We start from the raw sequence: 22,975 nt of genomic DNA, 5'->3' as shown, positions 1-22,975 counted from the left end.
GTGCTCTTGGCTTAATGCTACTTACGATGGACGGCTAAGTGGCTGTGCATGCAAGAGGATCAGCGGAGAAGTGATGCTTCAACTCTCAGATACGGCCGTACCACCTGCTTTAAATGGTTTTTCCTGCAAGGTTAAGATACAGTGGGGACGCGACGGGAAGAAGAGCTCTATTTATGTCCCTTGTGATGTCATTAGACTATCTTGTCTCTCTAAGGACTATCTCTTCACTTGGAGATTCCACACCAGAGGGGCTTCTGAGTTCTGAGGCCAACTCCAATGCTTTGATAAATTATTAGAGGAAACGATCATTTGTACTACTGTTTCCGATAACAAAAAAACAAAAAACAGTAGTAAACAGTCACTTTTTATTGAATTCGGCAACGGGAGCACATAGGTCTGGAATACATCCATTGCTGTAAACTATAAAATAAAAAGGAAGAATGCCATCACCAATAGGTTTTTACCGATATAGGGGAAAATGATGTCAAAGCCCTTTTTTTTCTTTTTTCTTTCTCTTTTTTTTTTTTTTTTGTTTCCTTAAACTCAAACTCTTGCATTCTTCAAAGGCACTCCAACATAGTTCCTGATAAAAATAAAATTAATCCTCCTGTGTCTTGGGCGGGCCCTTCCACTTAAAGTTGTCTGCATAAGACTTCACCTGCACAGCAGAAGAAACATTCCAATTAGCAACTGCTACAACTGATCAAATAGCCTCTGACCACTGTCAGATCGGAGCTCCTCTGCTTGCCATGAAACCGACAGGGAGCATTTTCCATTATCTCAGTCACAAGTTCAGTCATGTATCAATACCAACGACCAATTGTTTACGAAATGGTTCCAGAGTTCCTTTGGCACCCATTACAGATTGAACCACCAATTTATTTGGCCCCGTCATTAAATCACATTTTGCCATGTGCCTTCATAGATGTCTGTAACCCAACACCCCCCCCCAACCCCCCACAGACACAAATGACACAATAATCTCAATTTCACCCCAAACAAGTGACGGAAGTGATCCAGAAAGTGACAGAGCCACTAGGTTCTGCCATATAAGCAGCATTTTGCATAATAATTTTTTTGACCTCTTAAGATCACATTTTAGCCATTTCTATGTTTCTGTCCGAGCTGAAATTTGACCCATGAGATCCACCCATGATAAGTTGCTGATTAATATAATTCTGTACCATAACATACAAGCATAAATAAATCAGCTTAGTAGTTAAAGAATAGATAAAAAGAGCCCAAATCTATCCATCTATAGGAAATTAGGAGTTCCACTTACCCCCACACACTATAGGAATTCCAAAGTGTTACATACTACTAGTAGCATGAACCACTTCAAATTAATTGACAAATATCTCACGAATAATTCTTATTAAGTCAATGAACGGCATACTGGAGAATCACATTCTAAGGAACTATTCTCCAAGAGGTAAGGTTCGTTTTTTTTTTTTCTGAGGGGTGGTAAGTGGGGAAGGGGGGGAGGGGGTAGTATTGCTCGAGATAAGGTTCATTTTTTTCATAATATTATCATTAATTATTGTACGCGTGACTTTTGCATGAGACAGAGAAATACCCATCTTCAATCAATTCTACATGATTCATCATCAGAAAATGTCGGCTATACTCCACTCAGATTGTTCTTTCTACAAGACAAAATCCAAAGCTCTCAAAACCCAGCAACGAATGGAGAAACTTTTGTGTCGAATTTCAAATTAAGAGGCAGCTACAGCCAAGCTAATGAATGCAAAAGATCTGTGTGAGGTTTCAAATCTGTTGAGAACCTAGACAATCTCCTTCTGAGAGGCATAGACATTGGTATTGGACAGAGTCAATCAAAGTTCCATAAAAAGACCAACGAAATCAAGTTATAGCTATGCCATGACTATTTGCAAAGTTCCTGTGCCTATTTAGATGTAAAATTATTTTGAAAACTTTGCCATTAAGACTCCAAAACACTGAAAGGAGACTAGCGATCCAAAATACGCCCTCGACAAGTCTTCCTAAGTAACTTGTTACAAAAGGGCCTCCCAAGAAAACACATAGAAAGATTCTTCTTTCATCTTTTGATAAGGTAATAAATTAAACCATAAACAAGGAGCAGAATGAAACACCAGAAGTAGCATAATTACTAAGATGGCATAAACATGCAATAGACTATACTTAAAATGCACTACTGTGAACTGTTTTATATGCCTTTCAGAGAAACCTTTTGTACTGAAAATTATTCTACAGGGTATTAATCAGAAAAGAAAATCCGGGTGCCTAATGCTAAAGGATAAAGCCCTGGAACGACTAAAACGGCAGCCATAATAATTCAATTTTGTCAACCAGAAACAGGAGACAAATGTAAAAGAGTAGGGAGTTGGGTGTGAGGCTGCCATCTTGCCAAATAAGGCTCTTCACAGGTATCTTTTCAGGAGCATTGCAAAATATGGTTCTTGCATCTCTACTTGGGTTAGTTGTCAAGGTCTTAAGACTGCTACGGTCTAGAAGAGAGTATTAAAGGTGATGCAGAGATAAAATATATAGTGGTAGTAGAAGGATAGGAGGGCAGGTCAGTGGTTAGCTTGTTAGATGGTGAAGACAGTCTTTTTGCCCTGGTGAGGTGCAAACCTTAAAATTTTATGAGCTTCTGCAAAGATGTACACCGCCACAACCCTAAAAATGAGAGAGCGATACTAGTAATTTGCAAAAAATAGAGAAATGAAAAAAGATCAGCTTATTTAAACTAGGAACTTTAATTCGATAAAAAAAAAAAAAAAATTTAAAATCTTCCTACAAGTTACATTTTCAATATTTGAGACAAAATAGCAATGGAATGACATCATTTCTAAAAATCAATAAATTAAGCATGGTTTTAGAGATTAATATCGGAATATCCAATCTGTATCAGTGTCAGACAGGACCAATCTGAACCTCCATCATATTTGGTGGATTGGCTAATCTGGTACCAATTACGGGGTTTGGCTCATGGACCAACTGATCCTTTAAATTATTCAATAAACAATGATATTGGATCACTATCACTTGGGAATGCACCAGGTACGAAAACTGATTCTAGATGCAGAAAAAAGTGACTTCAGAAATACTATGATATGGGGCTTATCTTTCAGATCATCTTGCCTCGACACCATAAAATCAAATTGATATTATATTGTGTTAGAAATAGAGAATTTCCATTAAATTGCTAGAGCATGTCAATAAATTTGGTGAGAGAAGAATGTCGAACCTTCAAAATTGGTGTATGACGCTTCTTAACCTGCAAAAATCAAGAAGTCAACCCAAGATTACATAACATACAAAAATGGGGGATTAAATCAAGAATATATCTAGAAGAAAATATTGAAGTGGTGCTTCATAAAAAATCAAGACAAGCATGCACAAAAAAAAGAAGATAACTTGTTCTTTCACTGTTATAGGTGCATGCCTGACACAGCGCCTTTGCGATATTCTGCACCTTTGTGCATCGTTGTGCTGGGGCTGTTCTATTCAAGCAAAACAAAGCATAAATTCAGTTCGTTTTACCATTTTTACCTCGGGCTTGTTCTGCTGGAGCAGAGAAACATTGTTTGACTACATCGATTAGGGTTTGCTATCTTGTACAATGGTTATATGCTATAAGGGAAAAGGCTATCTGAGCCTAAGGCGTACACTGTGCCTCCTCACAATATTATATTAATTTTTAAGAGAGAGAAAAATAATGTTAAAAAAGATCAGTGTGATAGGGTGTAAAGTACCCTGCTTGCTCAGAGACTCTCCTTCTTGGGTTTTGTTCAGATCATAACATCTCTCCTAATTTCATTGAAAGTGATTCTAAGATGCTTTGTTTATTGGAGGTAGGGGTGGAAAGCATCGAGTAGTTGTATCCATGTGCAAAACCAGAGCCTACAACATTGATGACGAAGTAAGCTAGAGCGGAGCCAGTTGCTTAGCCAGTCCCAGCTCCTTAGTCAGCAGCGTATGTGGTAGTAGTAGCAGCACATCCTATCCACCATGTTAGTTATAATATGCTTGTGCCAATTTCGTGTTGTATAATCTTGTTATATCATGTTAATTTCCGTAAACTATCTGAAACCATCTTCCTGAATTATGTAATTCACATTATTTCTTAGTGTTTTTTATATTTGTTTAATGTTTTCCATAAAATGACCTCCCACTTCAATCAAGCATGTGCCTCATCTTTCATCTTTCACCTCAGGTGCTCCTCAAAACTTTAGCCAAAATATCTGGGGGATTCCCTTAAATCTGCTTGAAAGGATGTATGCACCTGTATCAGCAGGCTTCACCAGATGACGATTGGTTGGTGGGCTGGTGGCTTGTCATCTATATCCATATACCAACTTCGCAAGGTTCACTTACTTTGAGTGATGCTGGCAGATGAGGAAAGAGAGACATATTGACATTTCTGATAATAAGTAGAGATCACTAGTTAATGGTTTATATCATCAAAGTTTTGCATTGTCATTGATCATTCCCTTTTTTTTTGGATTAGTATTTTGTTTAAGGAGAAAGATTTCCTCCATCCGTAGAGGACGGTTCACCACACACCCTAGAGTTCACAAAACCCTATAGGGTTTTAGTATGTTCCCCAAACTACTACCCTCCCAATACGCCCCCCACACATCTAAAGCCCCCACGGTGAATGGAGGAAAACTCGGTCCTTTTTTTAATGCTCATTCCTACTGAATATCCTTTTTTTCATTTTATGTTTATTTCTACTTTGATGGATAATTTCACAAATCCTGCTAGAAAGCCTCAGGGTGGATTGTACAGCATTTCCTTTGCATGCTAACAAGATTCCCAGCTCATAGCCTGGTAGAGTGAATAGAACATGAGGGCTCAATTAGTCGTACATCCAACTTCTTGTTTAATTGAAATCTTCAGTCTCGGCGTTAAGTAGTGGTGATCCTTTTAGCTAGTCTTGAGTTAGAAGGGTAGTTATGTATCAGAGTCTTGTAAATCAGCAATGTAATCCATGCATGAAATAAATATTTGGATTAACGGATTGAGTTTACATCAGTTTTGTATTTTGGATTAATGGATCAAGTTTTGGTGGACCTTTCCAATCATGTGAAACTTTAGAGCTTTCCTTGTTAGTTTCTTCTGTTGCAATCATGTTCTCTCGCTTTCTCTTGCTCATCCTTCTTCCTTCTTCTCTACTCTACTCTCTTTCTTCAAATAAACTTGCACGCCAAAGTCCATTTTATCATCCATTATCCTCTAAACTTCCCGTCCTTTAAGGCTTTAATTTCTAATTTCTTAAACCCTGACCAGATATATCATTTCCACTGAACCGTGACCTCCCTTACAAAAACCAGTCCAATCAAATCCTTCACTCTTGAAAAATAACCCAAATGACTAGAGAAATTCAGCCTAACCCAATAATCCACCATCATACTAGAAAATAGAAAACAAACCAAATCTTCTTAGACTTTGATCATATTTCAACTCTAAACCCAGATTTCCAATTGATTTTCTTTCCTAGATTGATTTTTCAAAATTTTCACTACTCATCTTTAGTTATCCACCACGGAGCATACTGTATAGACCACTTTAACAGTTGTTTCAAAACCAATTTTAGCCTATTTGGCCAGCCATTTAAGCACTATCCATAAACAGTACATCTCAACCAAGATTCCTTTGTTTCCTTCATGACAGTCCTATATCATTGCGGATAAGGTTATAAGACAACAGGTTTAAAATGGTCAAAGATACAAAAATAGTTAAAAACTAATTTAAAGAGCTAGAGACACATACCACATACTCCCAACCATGTCTCTCTGCAAAAGCCTTTGCATCTTCTTCGCTATCAAAACTGAGTCCTGCATCACCCACATTAGCATATGGGTCCCCAGTGGATGTCCAACCCATCAATGGATTTTCCCACCTACAAAAATGTAAAATAAGAAATATTTATAATCGAAACAATTATATAAGTATCAAGAGTTCAAGACCCAAAATTATTTATGTAAATGAGAATATTGACTGCCCTTCACTGCAGCATATTGCATTCATGAATAAAAGCATGCATTCATCAAAAGCCCAACAACCCCTAAGAGCTATTAGGAATAATATTTATTGTGACATTTCCAATATCATCCAAAACCTCATATTTTCCACTTTTTTTCTGTAGCAAATATAAATCTATATCTCTATAAGAAATTACATATCGCATATTTTCTAACTAAAAGAACTCTAATTGCACATAAAATAACATATTTCACCAGTACTTAACTATTCTCTCCTGATCTTGAAATATAAATTGAAAATTTTCCTAAAGTAAATTCATTTATATCAGTAAATGAATGTATTTCCTAATTTGGAATTTTACTTCCCCACCAGAGAACCAATATAAAACACTAAGAAATGAAATGTTTCCCTAAAAATCCTAAGAATAGGGTTTTACAACCCTATTCTTAGGAATTTTTACAGGGGGGCAAAACAATGACAGAAGTGTACACAACCTGTGAGAGAAGTGTACCTATGGAAGTCTTTTTAAGTTGCTGAAGTCTTGAAGTGAAGTATTATTAAGGAATAGATATTTAAATTCAAACTTGGAGGAAGTTTGAATTTTAATATCTGCCCCACACCTTTTCCCGTGTAAGGTGAATTCTTGATCCAGAGGGGCATATCAATGATAGAAGTATACACACAACCTGTGCGAGGTGTACCAATGGAAGTCTATAAGTTACTGAAGCTTTAAAGTGAAGTATTAGTAAGGAATAGGTATTAAAATTCAGACTGCCACCAAGTTGAAACCGCAAATTCAAGCATACATGCATTGCAAATATATTCCCTTGAAATCCAACCCTGAGCAAAGAGAATTTGAGTGCAATACAAAAATTTGAGAAAGTGGAAAGAAGAAAACATAGATGGTAGAACATACTTCTGGGTTGACAAGAAATTAATCTTCCACCTTCCAACTTTTCCAGAACCTTGTTGAGTTGCGGTTCGAGCAGGTGAATAAATTACAACCTGCCATGAATGGAAAGAAATGCAGTCTTAAAAAAAATTAAAAATAGAGGGGGGGGGGGGGTAAAGCAGAGATTGTATGATTGAGTCGTAAAAATTTATCCAAGTAAACTTTACATTAACAAACACATATATAGGCAATTAGACTATGGTTTATAATGTGAGCATTTGGAGCATAACCAATGTGTGACAGTTGCATTACACGTTTTTTAGTATCAGAACAAACTGGAAAGGGAATGCACAAACGTAGCTATTTAAGAGTGTTGGCCCCAGTCAATCCCCTATGTGAAATATTTACATATACTATTTTTCAACTCTAAGGCCAGATTCGGTATGATTTCCATTTCAATTTTGGATTAATTTTATGAAATAGTCAACAAATAGATTTTTGGTCAAAAAATTGAAATTGTTTTGGTTGTATCACTATGAAATATTTCAAGTATAAAAAAAATCCATTTGGTAGTTCAATTTTTGAGAATAGATTCTCTATATTTCTTTGGGAAGGGGGTGCTGGTGGTGGGGTAGTGGTGGTGAAGGCGGTGGCGGCGGTGGTGGTAGCGAGAGGTGATGGCGGTGGTGGGGTGGCGGCGAGAGGTGATGGCAATGGTGGGGTGGTAGCGGCGGTGACGGTGACGGTGACGGTGACGGTGACGGTGGCGGTGGTGGTGGTAGCGGTGGCGGAGGTGACGGGGTGGTGGTGGTGGTGGTGGTGAGACCATTATGAGAACAAAGGTGATGTTTTATTTTTAACATGAAATTACTACTTTGCCCATCAAATTAGCCATGTGCTCATTAAAGAGCAAGAGTGCAATCAAATGAAATACAAATTCTGAAACAGCTCCTCAGCTATTTCAGAATTTCTATTCCACTTGATTTCTATTTCACTGAAATAAGGTGCAAAAAGCAGACCAAACAATTTTCGAAATAGAATCATCCCCTGAAATTGAAATAAAAATCATACCAAATCAGGCATTCTGGCCTAAGATTCACTGCTCTTTTTAGTTTTCATATTGCCAGTCCTAAGTCTGAACAAAGGAAAGCTGGTTATGCAGGCAGCCAGCGGAAAGCCTAACGCTGAACCCATAACATGAATCAGGAATATTCATTGGTTCAAACTTATATGAAATAGAGTTTCCAAACAGGACACATTTAGCTGACACCTATGGGCATCATTCAGCTTTCGGCCGCAATACACCAAGAACAAAATCTATATCAAACAGGAAAAAAAATTAACCTTAGGATGTAGGAGCATGTAAAACAGTCATAGTGATTAAAAATAAAGTTATTAGTCGGAGGAAACAGAAGTAGCAGACATTATCACTAACACAACGGTAATCGATGTTAGGCAACACAAATGTAATATCTACGTAGACCTTCATTCCCAACGAAATCAAACCCATTCGTGCACAATAAGAGGTGGGATATTCACCTCAATCCACATTGTTGTATAAATTCTGACAAATATAAGACTGATACCAAATGAGAATTTCACCATCTAATTATTCGACCACAACACAGAAAGAGAAGCAGTGAGTTCATGACTCACAAGTCACAACCTCCAAAGTTTTTTCATCAATTCCTTAACAGCTTATGAACTTCTTCCCAATGGAACTATATTTACTGTAACTTTGCAATTTCAAGGAGAAGCGCCTCATCCAATTAACGATCTTTGTAAAACGGTATGGAACACAATAGCCACCTGACAGATGTAGCTAGGTAACTCCCTATCTTTCTTATTTCTCCTCCATTCCGCGTAAGACTAGGATTCTTTTTTTTTTTGGTTGGGTGGGGGGGGCACGAGAGGGAAGTTTTCCATAACTTGGCACACGACACAGAAACTCCCAAGGGATTATCTCTCCTGGAAGATTGCAGCGGGTAAGAGATATGAAACTGTAAGAAACAAAGAGCAGGTATTACGGCGAATTCCTAGTTCTTCCAACTAAAGATTCACTTTATAGGGTAGGATCAACGAACGATTATCTCCAGGCAATGAATTTGGAGAATTGATCCTTGGCACGATACAGAAAGTAGTACTGCCTCTCGTGTTAAGACATGATAATGAGAAATTCAAGTTTCTGCACACAAAATTCAAAACCCTAATAGCACCAACGTGACTGAAATTAATACATGAATTGATGATTACTTGCATTTCAACTAAGCCAAAAACGTAGCAGCGGTCGTGAGAAAGTAGACCTTGTGAGCGTGTCCATGACCTTAAGTTCGTAGAGAAAGGTTGATGTCAAAGATAACAACATTATAAAAAATAAAAATAAAAAAAAAAACTACAAAAAAAATAAATAAATAAAAATACCCTTCTCCGAAGGTGTTCTTCGGGGATTCCCGAAACCATTCCGATCTCTCCCGGTTTGACCTCAACCAAGGCGTCTGCAGAGTACAGTCTCGACGAAGAAAGAAAAGAAGGGCGAAAAACACGAGCACAAGCGATGCCCCGTTGCAAAGTGTTCGCCATCTTACGAAGAATACGAGCAGAATCCCTCGTTCGTTTTTCTCTTTCGATCTGTGAAATGTACTACTGCGCTTCTACCTTGATTTCTTGACCAGTGCCCACGGCGACATCGTTCTCCATCGATCCCGGTTCCACGGTTCGTATGGTCCTATATCAGTCGGATTCGGTAGGAGACCGTTAACTCGGGTGTTTTCGAGGAATCGGATAAAACAATTAGCAAAATTAACGTTATATTCTTATTTTTTGTAATAATTAACGTTTAAATATTTATTTTTTTTTTTTTTTTGGTAAATAAGTCTTTATTAAGAAAAAGACATGCAGAGTTCACGATAGCAAAGAGCGACACATCTCACGCAACCATGGAGTGGAAATGGGCCACTCAGTCGTGCATGTTAACGACAAAGCCCTCCTAACCAAGGAATCAGTCACACTGTTAATCTCCCGTGGAATATAAGTGAAACTACAAGATACAAAGAAGGAAGAAAGATGGATAATGTCTTCAATGATGACACGAATCAGCAATGGTGAAGTCCCACCACCATCCTAGATATGTGTAATCAGATTTCTATTATCTTATTCAACTATAACTTGTGCAAATCCAGCCTTGATCATCACGTTTAATTATTGTTGGAAAATCAGGTTTTCTAACTCGACTCGTCTTCTAGAAAAAAACTAGGCGACTTGGTCTTGTCAAACTCGTCAAGACGAGTCAGTTTTTTTGTTTTCTAAGTGAATTTGATTTGTGATTTTTTTTTAAAATGACTAAACTTGCCGATTTTGTCATGACTCGGGTAAAAATGTCGAGTCTTATTTGACTCAAACCATTATGACTCAGTCTCGTCATTTTTTACCTTGGCCTAGTCTACTTGAGTCTTGACTAGGTTTTCAAATTTTTGACTCAATTCGGGCGACTCGCCCCCAATCAAAACCCGATTTTCCAACTAATGCCACTGAAGTCTGAAACTGAACCAAAAAAAAATGCATACTTTTGTCTTCCTAGTTCCTACTTTTAGTTTGTTTCATGAGTTTTGCTTTGGAGCAGTGAACAACATTTTTATGCTCTAAGAATCATGCTCTATGAGTTTTGTGTTTTTTTTTATAAGAGCTCTAGGAGCATATTTGGGGCCGGTCTGATCTATAAGAGCATGAAATCAGATCGGAGTTGCCAAACGGAGTTCCACACCCAATCTGCTCTCTTGAATAAAAAATCATTAATCAATAATTGAGAGTGTTACCGTTGACAACTGCGGGCACCCTCTACATTACACATTTTTAGGGATCAGGATCATCTCCAGGGAGCCCAGTGCCCAGCGGGCATCTAGTGGTTGAGTTGTGCCGCACACATCTTGGCGCATGCCTAGGGATGTGTGCTATACAGTCCAACAACTGGATGCACCCTGGGCGTGCTAGGCTCCCTGGAGACGAGCTAATTAATGGGTCCTTTGTTCACATTAACCCCATCCACCATTGTGCATTGCACTCTCCAAGCCCTTGAATTTTCTATTTAGCCAAGCATAAGAATTGAGAAATTAATTAATATGACCTCATAAATATAATCATATAGAGAGTCACTAAAATAAATGGCTCACTAGACAAAACAGATATAAAAAACCAATTGTAGGCAGTCCAAAGATGACACCAACATTGCCACTAAATATGATGTCAATAGGATATTATACCTTTTTACAAAAAAAAAAAGAAGAGAAGATATTATACCTTTGAAAGTTTCAACATCTTATACTAAAAGGCAAATGAAATTTCAAATCGTTTATTATAGGGAAAAAATCACGGACATCCCCTGGAAGTATTATGTTGTAGACTCTGACTACCCGACTCTACCATGATATTTGACATATTTTAATAGAAAAAGGTATCATTTGTGATATTACAAGGGAGGAGAAGACAGCCTATAATCCCAAAGGAATTGTTTAATCATAAACATTCATCTTTAAAGAATGTCAATGAGCGAACAATTGGAGTGTTAAAAACTCGATTTGGTATTTTAAGGTCCATGCCTCCTTATCCCCTCAAGATCCAAAATTGCATCATGATTGTCTACTACCCTCTTCGTAACTATAGTAGAGATGAACAAATAGTAGATGTCGAGTTTACTAGATTAGGTGTTTATGATGCTTGTGATGAGGAATAAGAGGCAATTTTTTTTGCATATGAGGCAACCCATTGCATGGCTGTAGAGTTAAGTGATCCATGTGATAGTGCAAGGGAGATGCATGGATCAATTAAGATGATAGCAAATAAAATGGCAATTCGTGACATGATGCAACAACTTTGATTATTGGATTTTTTTTTTATTTTTGAGATTTTGAAACTGTAATTTATATATGCAAGTTGTCATGAACATCTGTAATTTCAATTTATATATTTTAAAAATTTTTTAGCAGCTTGTTAAAGGATGTGTTCACATTAAATTGAGTTTTACAATACGCTTGCACAATTATTTTATAATGCTTACTGGTAGAAAAAAAAAGATGCTTGCTTTATTGTTTTAAAATGCTCATTGGTTATTTGTAGAAAAAATGACTGATGATCAACTAATTATGTGTCAATGTGGTAATGGCCGCATGATAATGAGAACATCCTAAATAATTAACAATCATAATGGGCATTTTTACACATATCCAATGGGGCCAAAATATTCACGTTCATTTATGTGTGTTGATGTCTACGAAGAGAAGGTGCACCGAGGAGTTGAATCGCATCAATGTGTCAATGAAAACTGTGGTCACCTGACAAGTGCGCAGTGAAATTCTAATTGATCAAATTCTTTGAGACCATTGCAATGGCCTAACAATCTTCATATGGCTTTTTTTCTAACATATTTCGTTATAGATTCGACATATTTGAGGTGATTGTAATTTAACAAGGATTATATTTTGAAAACAATATTTAATATTTTTGGAAGAGGCCGAATTATGATTATTTTCATTTTTATTAGGTTAAAAGCTTGGTAAAATGGTTTTACACACTTAAAATGGTATTTTTCGTAATTACCAGTGTATAGATAAATACAGAAAAAATCAAGAAATTAATAATAATAATAAAAAAAATTTCCATCAGGAATCAAGGAATTGAGAACGTAATTGTTACCAATCAGGGCTGAGAAGCTGGCAAAACCAGGATTCGACCACGTGCAATGCAATAGAAAATTAGAAACAGAGGTGTGTTTTTATTTATTTATTTTTAATATATATATTATATTATTTTGGATCCATCCGGCCCATGCGTTTTCGGAACTCTCAGGCGCCGCAAATCACATTGTAAGTTATAACTTGTAAGAACCACCGTCGCCGACAATAACCGGCGAGAATACAGAGAGGGAGAGAGAGAGAGAGAGAGAGAAAGAGAGAAAGAAAGAGAAAGAGAGAGAATAAATTGTCCGTGTTCGACTGTTCGTTCATTGGCCTCCCGGCCCTCCCGCAGTCCCGCTTCTAAAATGTAAGTACACCGCCGATTCGCAGAGCTTCTTTTTAGGTTTTACTAAATATCCTGGTCCCCGACGAAGATAAGAGAAGAGACTAAAGAGAGATAGGAAATCGGAGGAGCACTCGTACCTTCACAGGTAACGCATGCTTGCTTCCGTTCTCAGAGAAATTAGACAATGATATCTGGAAAATGGTTATTCTTTCACGTGGGTTGAGAAACTATGAGATTCACTTCCTCCCCCCTTCCTCCTTCCACCGCGAAATTCGCGCATACTCGGAATCTGTTACGGTGTTCTTTGTTAAGGTGTCTGATCATCTGTGGCTTGTGAAACATGGGTTAGGGTCTTTATCTGTAGATTGTTGAAAGTTTCTTTTCGTTAACTTAATATCGTTAATTAGATTAATCTTATCAAAGGGGGTTGTCTTGGTTCCATCGAAACCATCCTTTCCAGATTCTGGTGTACATGGTATTATAGGGAAGTAGAGGGTGAGATTGAGATGCTCGGAATTTTGGTTGTTTTTGAGAGTCAGACGGGACTGATTTGATTTATTATGTTATCTTGTCGTTGCTTTTTTCCTCTTATACATATTCTCTCCCCCCCCAAATCCTGTTGCTCAACATTCTAGAAATAATAATCACAATTTCTGTTGCTGCTCAACTGGTTGTTAAAACCTGATCGTCATGAAGCTTAAGCTGTATTTCTTTGATTGCTGAGATCATTTATTAACTTTCGTGAGGATTTAACAAAAAGCATCTGACCATCTGTTGGCGTTCTCTTATTTTCTTATTTTTAATGTTGGGTACATGTGCTAATACCAAGACCTGATTAGCTTTCCGATTGTTTTGGTAAAGATCCTTCAGCTCCTGTTAATGGGTGCTCCGAAGCAGAAGTGGACTGCAGAAGAAGAAGCAGCCCTTAAAGCTGGAATAGCAAAGCATGGGGCTGGCAAATGGCGCACAATACTGAGAGACCCTGAATTCAGTAGTATATTGTCTATGCGTTCGAATGTGGACCTCAAGGTATATATATGTTCCTTTTACCTTTGTCTAATAGTAAGTAATGTTAGTTACGGAAGGAAGTTCAACAAGTTTCTAATCCGAGTGCGGAGTTTTCTTGGGTTAGTTATTGGATTCCTGATAATTCTGTCTTATGAAATGCAAAATTCTCTTTCCCCCAATACGACTGTTATAGTTCTTATACCTAGGCCCATGTACTGATTTCCTTGGCTTCAATTCTGGACAGGACAAGTGGAGAAATATGAGTGTGACAGCACATGGATGGGGATCTAGGGAGAAGGCTCGTTTAGCCCTTAAAAGGAGTCAACAATTCCCCAAACACGATGATAACCCAATGGCTAGTGATGAAGAAATAATTGATGCAAAGCCCCTTGCACTTCCAAGTGAAACATTGCAGACTTCTGGTCTAAAAAGACCTATGACAAGGTTGGGATCAGTTTTCTTTTACTGATTTTGCATTTCTAATTTTTTCCAAACCTTGATTTGTGATGGCAGCTTAAGATGCTAACTTCAATTCATTTAGTGGTAACCGTATTGATAAACTTGAAGTGACCAATTTTATTTTAAGAATGCTTGGAAACTCCTACACAAAAAGGGAGCTAGGTGCAGCATCTTCTTCCATTTCAGTGTACCAATGAGCTGCACATAGCGTTAGAACAATTGGATAGTTGACTGAAGGCAGTCCTGGAAGTCTTTTGTTGTGTATTTGTTTCATCCACGTTCATTGCTTGACTTGGAAATTTGTGCTTAATGAAATAGGCATTGTTGCCTCTAACCAAGATAAGGTAAGAGTTGCTTGTAAGGTGACCTGCATGCTTAAGGTCCCTCCTTGGGCATGGAAATTTGTTTTCACATGATATAAAGAAGGGGGGGGGGGAACTGGGAAAGAACATGAATGAAACACCACTGCTTTTCTACATGGAAGTACCAAAAAAACTTGACTACTGAATTATAACTTAATCAGTGGGGGAGGTCTAATGAGTAATGACATCCAAAAAACAATTTTTTATTGGATGATTATACCCCTACTTTTTTACTGACATCTATATAAAACCATGGTCTTAATTGTTATCATTAAAGTTCCTTTGGGCTGAACAACCAACAACATTGTGTCATTGGCTGATTTAGTGGGATCTTGGATATGTTTCATGTTTGGAGGCTCCACCCCCTTTTATCAGTTGAAACAAATTTATTATTCAATTGTTTTGTTGTGACATGAATTCGCTTGATTATATTCCATAAAAAGATGGTGGATTTCTTGATTCTTCTTCTTTATTTTGCTTTTATGGAGCCAGCTAAGATTTTAAGAAATCAACCACCATTAACTGCTCTTAACATAATCCTAATCATCTCAACCCAAGCTTGCACCTTTTTTCATCAGTTTCCACAAATGACTGGCGTCCCACTTCCCACCCAAGAAATCCTCAACTGATCAACTTATATCAAGAAGCCCACGGGAATCATGTGTATCCTTGTATACATATAGTTTCTACAACAAACTATAGCTGTTTTCTATTTTTTTGTTTTTTTGGAATTGTCACCCTTACCTATTATCAAGAAGTTTGGGGAGCGGGAGAGGTGACTTTCCTAAGAACGATATTTAAGTGTGTGCTGGTTCTGGGTTTGTTTCTGGAAATGAATGACCATCTTTGCCTTAGGTTGTTCTGTTCTTACAAGGAGGTATTGGTTAAGCAATGCTTCACAAGTGAATAAAGGAGAACTCGGGTGGAAACTGATTTTGTTCAGAAACTTCTTGGATAGATGAGGAGCTTATCAGCATATGTAGCATCTTCAAAATCTGGCCAGTTGGTGCCCAAGTTAGATTATGTTATTCTATTAAACCTTGCAATGAATTGTTACATAACGAGCTTTCTGATTTTGTGGACGGATCAAGGCTCTGAGAATCAGATGCTCCTCCTTGAGTTGAGGTCTTTGTATGTATTTTTTTTTTTTTTTTGAGGGACTGGTAAAAATCAGTGTTAGATTTGCAAGATGTTATTTAGTGTGAAGAAAAAAAGAATAATCAATTGTTTCTGAAATGTATTGCTATTAAACAATGTTATTGGACAAGTGAAAAGTTTCTCTACACCTGCGTGCATAGAGGGTATCTCTACAGTCTACACAGTATCCAAATATAGTATTGATATTAAACAATGTTATTGGACAAGTGAAAAGTTTCTCTACACCTGCGTGCATAGAGGGTATCTCTACAGTCTACACAGTATCCAAATATTTTGACACTTGGAAGGTGATGTGGTAATTTTAACCTAATGAATATCTAGGTAAAGGTGGGAATCAGCCACTCATCAAATTTCAGACTCAGATTCAATCTGTACTCTCCCATGTAATGGCGTTCCTTCCCATGTATGTCCATGCACTCTCTACCGACACTTAAGAATTTTTCAATATTCTATTTTTCTGCTTGATGAATTCTGTTTAGGTTAAAACTTGACATGTGAGCAGGAGACTTTGGGGTCTCTCTATCTACAAAATCCAGCTTATCCAATATGCCACACAGCATAACTTGGGGTGCTGCTGTAGAGATACCCTCTACACCCATTGGTGTAGAGAACCTGTCCATGTTTGAAAATACTATGTGAATTTATTTAGGATGGAATGAGTGGACTTCGTCAGATGAAGATTGTCTTTAAATTATGAAACCTTCACTATTTTTAAACCCAAGAATAAATTTCTGTGGGATCTGGTTAGTGGTTACTTTTGCAATCCGTTGGGGGCTTTGTGTAGACACATTAATTTATTTTCAGGACACTTTATAAATACCTTGTGCATGGTGGGAAACATCTTATATGGTTTTCACCTTTGAGCTTTAGATTTTATGGATTTATGAGAATATTACAGATAGTTGTTTGTTTTTTTTTTCTGTAAGCAACTCTCTTGTGTGCATTTAAGGTGATTCTTGGCATGTTAAATTTGACTTGCCTTATATATATATAATTTTATGTATAACTTCCCTTCTATTGTTGTAGGTTAGACAATCTTATATTGGAAGCAATATCCACTTTGAATGAACCTGCAGGTTCTAACAAGACTGCTATCGCTACATACATTGAGGTATATTTGGTTCCTGGATGTCTTCAAATTATAGCTTTTTTTGTCGAATTTGTTAAACTGTATCCTATCAATTTTTGTTTTAAATGTTTTTTAGCCTGATACATTCCAGTATAAAACGCCTGTTTCATCAGTCACTGTGGAGAAAAAATGTTTTATTGGGTCAACCTGAATGAGGAATACATGGTTCTGGGCCCAAAGAGAAGGTTTTGATCACCGCTAGAAACCTAGGGTTATAAGGGCTGGACAACCTAATAGATAAACAAGAAACCAAAGGGTTTAGAACCGAAAATGTCCCTTGTCAGGAATGAAAAAAAAAAGTCTTTATAATAAAACTAATGTGTTACAGCCCTAAAATACCATTTGTGGGTGAGTATTAATCCTACTTTGTTGAAAGACCATGACATTGTTCTAAATCTCGGGGCAAATATTGTCCAATACATCATCAAACTGTTAAAAGACTTAATACTGTTGCAACCCCAATTAACAAGCAACTTTACGGGAAGTTATTGTTGAAATTAGCAAAACCTATTAAAAGAAGACTCAAATTGCTAAAATAATACTGCTAAAGGCTGAGGAGGGGAGAAATATGTGCTGTTGAAGAATTATCCAAATAGAAGTGCTGCCTCTGACTGCCGTATTATCCTAATTTTTTTAAACCTTCCCAGACCAGATTCTGGCCTAAGAACTCATATTCCGAAGTAGCCAGCTAGCTCAGCTAGTATTGGTTCCTTGGCAGGTTGCTGCCAGGACCCATATGACTTGGGATAGTCTCCTGACCTTCACCTTGTGCCAAAAAGGAAGGGGGGGGGGGTTCTCCCTTCTCTTGTAGCAGTGCCCACCATGTTGTTTGTAGAACCCCTTATGTGGACCCCCCCCCAAAAAAAAAAAATAAAAGGAAAAAAAGAAAAAAAAAAGAAGAGAGTAAAAGACTGCATACTCCCAGGTGCTGATGTATGCTTCTTTAGTTCTTTATCTCTTTTTCTTTTTTAATCAGTCCCATCTTAAACCACACTTTAGACTTAAATCCACCGTCACTATCAGAGAAAACTCTCCGTCGATCTGACCTGATTTTGCACAGATTTGATCCTCCACAATGCTCTTTTTTTTGGGTCTTTAAGTGCAGCTTAATCCTTGCAGACTCGCCGGTTCCAGTTCAGACCCAACTCAATCTATTTTCTAATTGAGAAGCCTCCAAGGTTGAAATAATTGGCAGACCAGCTAGGCTGGATATTTATACCTTGTTGAGGTTTATAAAGAACTAGCCCACAACCTTGGGTAGGCCTAAAGTACCAACATACTATGGTCTGGTTCTGAAAACTATGGTTTGTTTATTCTTTTCGTGAGATACATTGGATCACATTTTTTTTGGTTTAGTAGATGTAATGGCACTGAAACATTCCATTTACTATTGATAAATTTCTGTTTTGCTTTTCTAAATGGCCATTTCCCATTGCTGGTCCTGCTTATGCAGGGTCCTGGGAGGGGTGAGTTTGGAGACGGTCCTAATCTTCAGCATTTTTTGTGTGAAATGGCCGTTCTCAAGTCTCGAATTCGGGCATTGCCCTGGCAGCACGAACCTTTTAACATTGCTCCAAGCAATGGCCCCTTATATTCTGCTATTCTGCAATGGGAAAAGGGGGGGGGGGGGGATGCTAAACTGCTTGATGGTTGTATGAGGGGAAGGCATTTTGTCCTCTGAGGATATGAGGGATTCAACACTTCAATCAGTGGTACTTTTTGCTAGGAGGTCCGGTTTCTAGCCCAACCTGCATTTGGGGCCTGGTAGGACTCATAGTTCCAGCTCAAAGTACTTGACCAGCAGTGCTGTCAATGGGCTGGATTTTTCAGATCCATATTCATATTCAATCTGATTAAAGCCCGGATACGGATACGCTACTTTCCAACCCATTTATCAATACACTGTTTATTTGGGCTGGATACATTGTATAGTTCCCGATTAATTAGAGGTCTTAGGTGTCATTTTAATGAATTAAAAGTTACTTATTTCTGTAGAGGGTATTCATTTGTATAAGGCCATCTTTTTTCCATTTAATAAGTGGAATATCTAATTTTTTTATATCATATCTTATATAATTTTTCACATTAACAATAGCTTAGTGACTAGTTTAGCCTAATTGGATATCCGATTATTGGATCAGATATGCAGAAAAATGGATTTGGATATGGGATCCACCTATAGAGATACGCCGGATATTTAATTGTATATGGGATATTTGTTTATATAATCAGGTCAGGTATCGAATATGCACATATCTGCTCTCTATCCGACCCACTTATGACCCTATTGGCTTGGCTGGATTTATCTTGTATAAATTCATCAGCCTGAGATCCACCCTCTACACCGACCTGTATCAAGCCGAACTAAACCCATTGGCAGCCCTAGTCATTGACTCATAGTCCAGGGCATGAAGAGTTGGACACTGTACATTTTCAGTTCAGGATGAACTCAATTCACTAGGTCTTGTCCCAAGTATGTTCAATTCAAGTGTTGTAATGCAGAAGTTCTAGAGAGCTTATATCTTGAGGAAAAAGTTCCAAGTATTCTGGAAATTCTTCCAACAGATGGAATGCTTTCTCGAATTTTACTTCTTGGTTCTAACCTTCTCACTTTTTCATTTTGTAGGATCAATGTTGGGCTCCTTCAAACTTCAAAAGGCCAGCACTGTCAGCAAAATTGAAGCATTTGACAGCAACTGGGAAATTGATTAAGGTAATTCATGCACCAAGTCTCTGGGCAGGAATGTTAGTAAAACAACTGCCTTTACTTGCTGGGACCTTGCTTTTGATGCCACATCACCTGTGGTTGCTTGAAGTTATTAACACTGAAGCTTGTGTAGTTTTATCATTGCTTGAAATAGGTCTATGGTGTTCAGTTTGTAGTAACCTAGTCAAACCCTTAGGTTTATTTGGTATCCAACCATGGTTCATGGTTGGCTCCTCATTGTGATGCATTCTCTGCCATACTGCAGAATGAGCACATGGGTATCTACCTTTCCCTTCTTATTTAGGGGAAATTTGTTTGCCATTTATTGGGGAAGTGCAATATATGCTGGGCTATGGGTATGATGTAGTCAAGGGCCTTGCCATGGCAAATCCAGATTGTAGAGTCTTGCCTGTAAAATGGACTATTTGGAGTGGACCAAGGTACTAAAACTCGGGTCTCGGTACCAACTCGGCTCTTGGAAAAACCGAGACGAGTCGAGATCTCGCCGATCGCTGAGTTGGTGATTTTTTTTTTCTTCCCAACTCGAAGCTTCAATGTTGGGTCAACCCGAGATCTGGACCTGAGATCTCGCCAAGATATGTCGAGTTCTGTCGAGTTAGGGGAGGTATTTAAGTGGTAGGAGGGTTAAAAAAATGGTTCGAAACCAAGAACCGAACCGAGATCTCGCCGAGATATTGCACTTTTGAGACTCGCAGGCAGTATCGTTTCGGCTTTTCCAAAAATCGAGAAACCCGGCGAGATCTTGAACTGTGGAGTGGACGCGTCAGCCCTCTAACCTTTCATGTGTAGAGGGAAAGGATGCTATTCCCGAAAAGAAGCATAGACTAAAAATAACAGGCAAAATCTTTTTCCAATATGAAAATCCTTAGGTATAGTAAGTTGGCACACAAAGTTACAGCAAGCTATGATCTTGAAATATTTCTTTAGGACTCCAGGACAAGGGTGAAAATATTTTCTAATAACAAATAGTGGAGTTGCTCAAACTTGACACATAAAACCCTCTTTCTTTTCCATTGTGTATTTTTAATGATGCCATTCTACACATCTTTCTAAGAATAGGCTAAGATTATTGTCCATTTGAGATGTGTGGCACATTGTAACCATGATAGAAGTTTAGACTTTGGGGGTTGGGGGGATGGAGGGGTGATTTTTCTGCCTTCTCTTTTGTCATAATTTCCATTATGATCCATCCATTTGATTTTTCCGCCTTCTCTTTTGTCATAATTTCCATAGTGATTCAGTTAGCAGAACAATTTAGAGTGCAATGCTTGAATGATCAATGTGATCATCAAGCCCTCTTATTTATAACATTGAAAGAATGGACAGAATTACAAATAAACCCCCTCATAGCTGACTCTACTAGCTATGGGGAAAACCCCCAAAATACCCTTTCGGGTTATCACTCAACACTCCCCCTCAAGTTGGTGCATAGATATCACACATGCCCAACTTAACCAAATTAGGATGAAACTTTTTTCCACTCAATCCTTTAGTGAAGACATCAGCAAGCTGATCAGCCAACTTCACAAAAGGTATACAAATCTGTCCACTTTTTAACTTCTCCTTGATGAAGTGTTTGTCAATCTCCACATGTCTGGTACGGTCATGCTGCACTGGATTGTGGGCAATGCTAATTGCTGCTTTGTTGTCACAGTTCATCATCATTGGACGATGAACAGAACCACTAAAATCTTGAAGTAAACTTTGAAGCCACAATAACTCATAGCAAGTTGGGCCCATGAGTTTGTTTTACGAAAAGAAAAGCAGATGAAGCACGATCCCCGTGGCCTCCTCCATCCCCAGAGCCAGCAATGGGGAATTATTTGCAATGGGCGAAAGCCTGACGAAGCAATGCCGCGTGGAGGAAGAAGGCCCACGGGTTGTAAACTTCTTTTCCCGAAGAAAACCCTTCAACACTCTTCTAAGCAGTCTAAGCTTTGTCTATTTTTTCCACTCAATCCTTTAGTGAAGACATCAACAAGCTGATCACCTGACTTCACAAAAGGTATACAAATCTTGAAGTAAACTTTGAAGCCATAATAACTTATAGCAAGTTGGGCCCATGAGTTTGTTTTACGAGAAGAAAAGCGGATGAAGCACGATCCCCGTGGTCTCCTCCATCCCCAAAGGCAGCAATGGGGAATTATCCACAATGGGTGAAAGACTAACGAAGCAATGCCGCGTGGAGGAAGAAGGCCCACTGGTTGTAAACTTCTTTTCCCGGAGAAAACCCTTCAACACGCTACTAAGCTCTATCTATTTTTTCCCCTCAATCCTTTAGTGAAGGCATCAACAAGTTGATCACCTGACTTCACAAAAGGTATACAAATCTGTCCACTTTCTAACTTCTCCTTGATGAAGTGTTTGTCAATCTCCACGTGTTTGGTACGTTCATACTGCATTGGATTGTGGGCAATGCTAATTGTTGCTTTGTTGTCACAGTACAACATCATTGGACGATGAACAGAACCACTACGATCTTGAAGTAAACTTTGAAGCCATAATAACTCATAGATTCCTTAAGCCATGGCACGGAACTTTGCTTCAGCTCTAGACCTTGCCACCAAATTCTGCTTCTTGCTATGCCACGTGACAAGATTACCTCCTACAAATGTACAATAGCTTGAAGTAGATTTCCGATCAAGATTACCGCCCCAGTCAGCATCAGTGTAGGCCTCAATACGAAGATGATCATGCGGAGACAAGAAAATGCCTTTTCCTGGAGTTGACTTTAAGTAATGGAGAATACGAAGAACAACAACCATATGAATGGAGTAAAGGGATCATGCATGAACTGACTGACCAAACTCACTGCAAATGCAATGTCTGGTCTAGTGTGGGAGAGGTGGATCAATTTTCCCACTAACCGTTTATAGAGTCCCTTATCAACAGGATCACCATCTTTCTCTTTCAGATGAGTAGTAGCTTCCAAAGGAGTATCACAAGGATGACACCCTAACAAACCAGTCTCTGAGAGTAGGTCTAGAACATACTTCCTTTGGGAGAGAAAAATGCCTTTGGAAGAACGGCCAACTTCAATCCCAAGGAAGTACCTTAGCTGTCCGAGATCTTTTATTTCAAATTCTCATCCCAAGAAATTCTTCAGGTGAGAAATCTCATCAACATCATTACCGGTCACAACTATGTCATCGACATAGACTATAAGAAGAGTAATTTTATCTCCACGACGCTTGATGAACAAGGTGTGATTAACATTACTCTGTTTGTTTCCTGCAGAAATCATGGCTTTATGG

General features: G+C 38.2%; 2 protein-coding genes across 3 annotated transcripts in view; one reads left to right on the top strand and one right to left on the bottom strand.

The window, feature by feature from the left end:
• Window positions 1-556: 556 nt before the first annotated feature.
• LOC122657641 (NADH dehydrogenase [ubiquinone] iron-sulfur protein 4, mitochondrial) lies at window positions 557-9,489 on the bottom strand. Its single transcript, XM_043852411.1, has 5 exons — window positions 9,287-9,489; window positions 6,890-6,978; window positions 5,761-5,890; window positions 3,233-3,262; window positions 557-658 (listed from the first exon to the last, which is right to left on the bottom strand). The coding sequence occupies exons 1-5, from the start codon at window positions 9,443-9,445 to the stop codon at window positions 599-601; spliced, it is 468 nt and encodes a 155-aa protein (XP_043708346.1). The 5' UTR covers window positions 9,446-9,489; the 3' UTR covers window positions 557-598.
• Window positions 9,490-12,786: 3,297 nt separating this feature from the next.
• Window positions 12,787-22,975, top strand: part of LOC122658258 (telomere repeat-binding factor 1-like) — a 30,818-nt gene continuing 20,629 nt past the window's right edge. Inside the window, exons 1-5 of one of the 2 annotated variants that reach the window (XM_043853178.1) lie at window positions 12,789-13,022; window positions 13,739-13,906; window positions 14,130-14,329; window positions 16,891-16,975; window positions 19,620-19,706. In XM_043853178.1, coding sequence (XP_043709113.1) covers window positions 13,757-13,906; window positions 14,130-14,329; window positions 16,891-16,975; window positions 19,620-19,706 — 522 coding nt within the window. In that variant the 5' untranslated portion in view covers window positions 12,789-13,022; window positions 13,739-13,756. Of the gene's footprint in view, window positions 13,023-13,738; window positions 13,907-14,129; window positions 14,330-16,890; window positions 16,976-19,619; window positions 19,707-22,975 lie in introns of both variants that reach the window. The other variant, XM_043853180.1, reaches the window with a different exon arrangement.

The sequence above is a fragment of the Telopea speciosissima genome, chromosome 4, assembly GCF_018873765.1.
Source record: "Telopea speciosissima isolate NSW1024214 ecotype Mountain lineage chromosome 4, Tspe_v1, whole genome shotgun sequence".
NCBI lineage: Eukaryota > Viridiplantae > Streptophyta > Magnoliopsida > Proteales > Proteaceae > Telopea > Telopea speciosissima.
The sequence above is the reverse complement of the archived record's forward strand: the minus strand, read 5'-3'. Positions and strand labels throughout refer to the sequence as shown.

Bases quoted from the DNA above. Each gene is read 5' to 3' on its own strand.
- LOC122657641 (XM_043852411.1), bottom strand. From the start codon at position 9,445: ATGGCGAACACTTTGCAACGGGGCATCGCTTGTGCTCGTGTTTTTCGC. The intron at 6,979-9,286 runs GTATTTTTATTT...CATTCATGGCAG, and splicing joins AAGAACACCTTCGGAGAAGG to GTTGTAATTTATTCACCTGC. The intron at 659-3,232 runs GTTCGACATTCT...TCTGCTGTGCAG, and splicing joins GTCATACACCAATTTTGAAG to GTGAAGTCTTATGCAGACAA.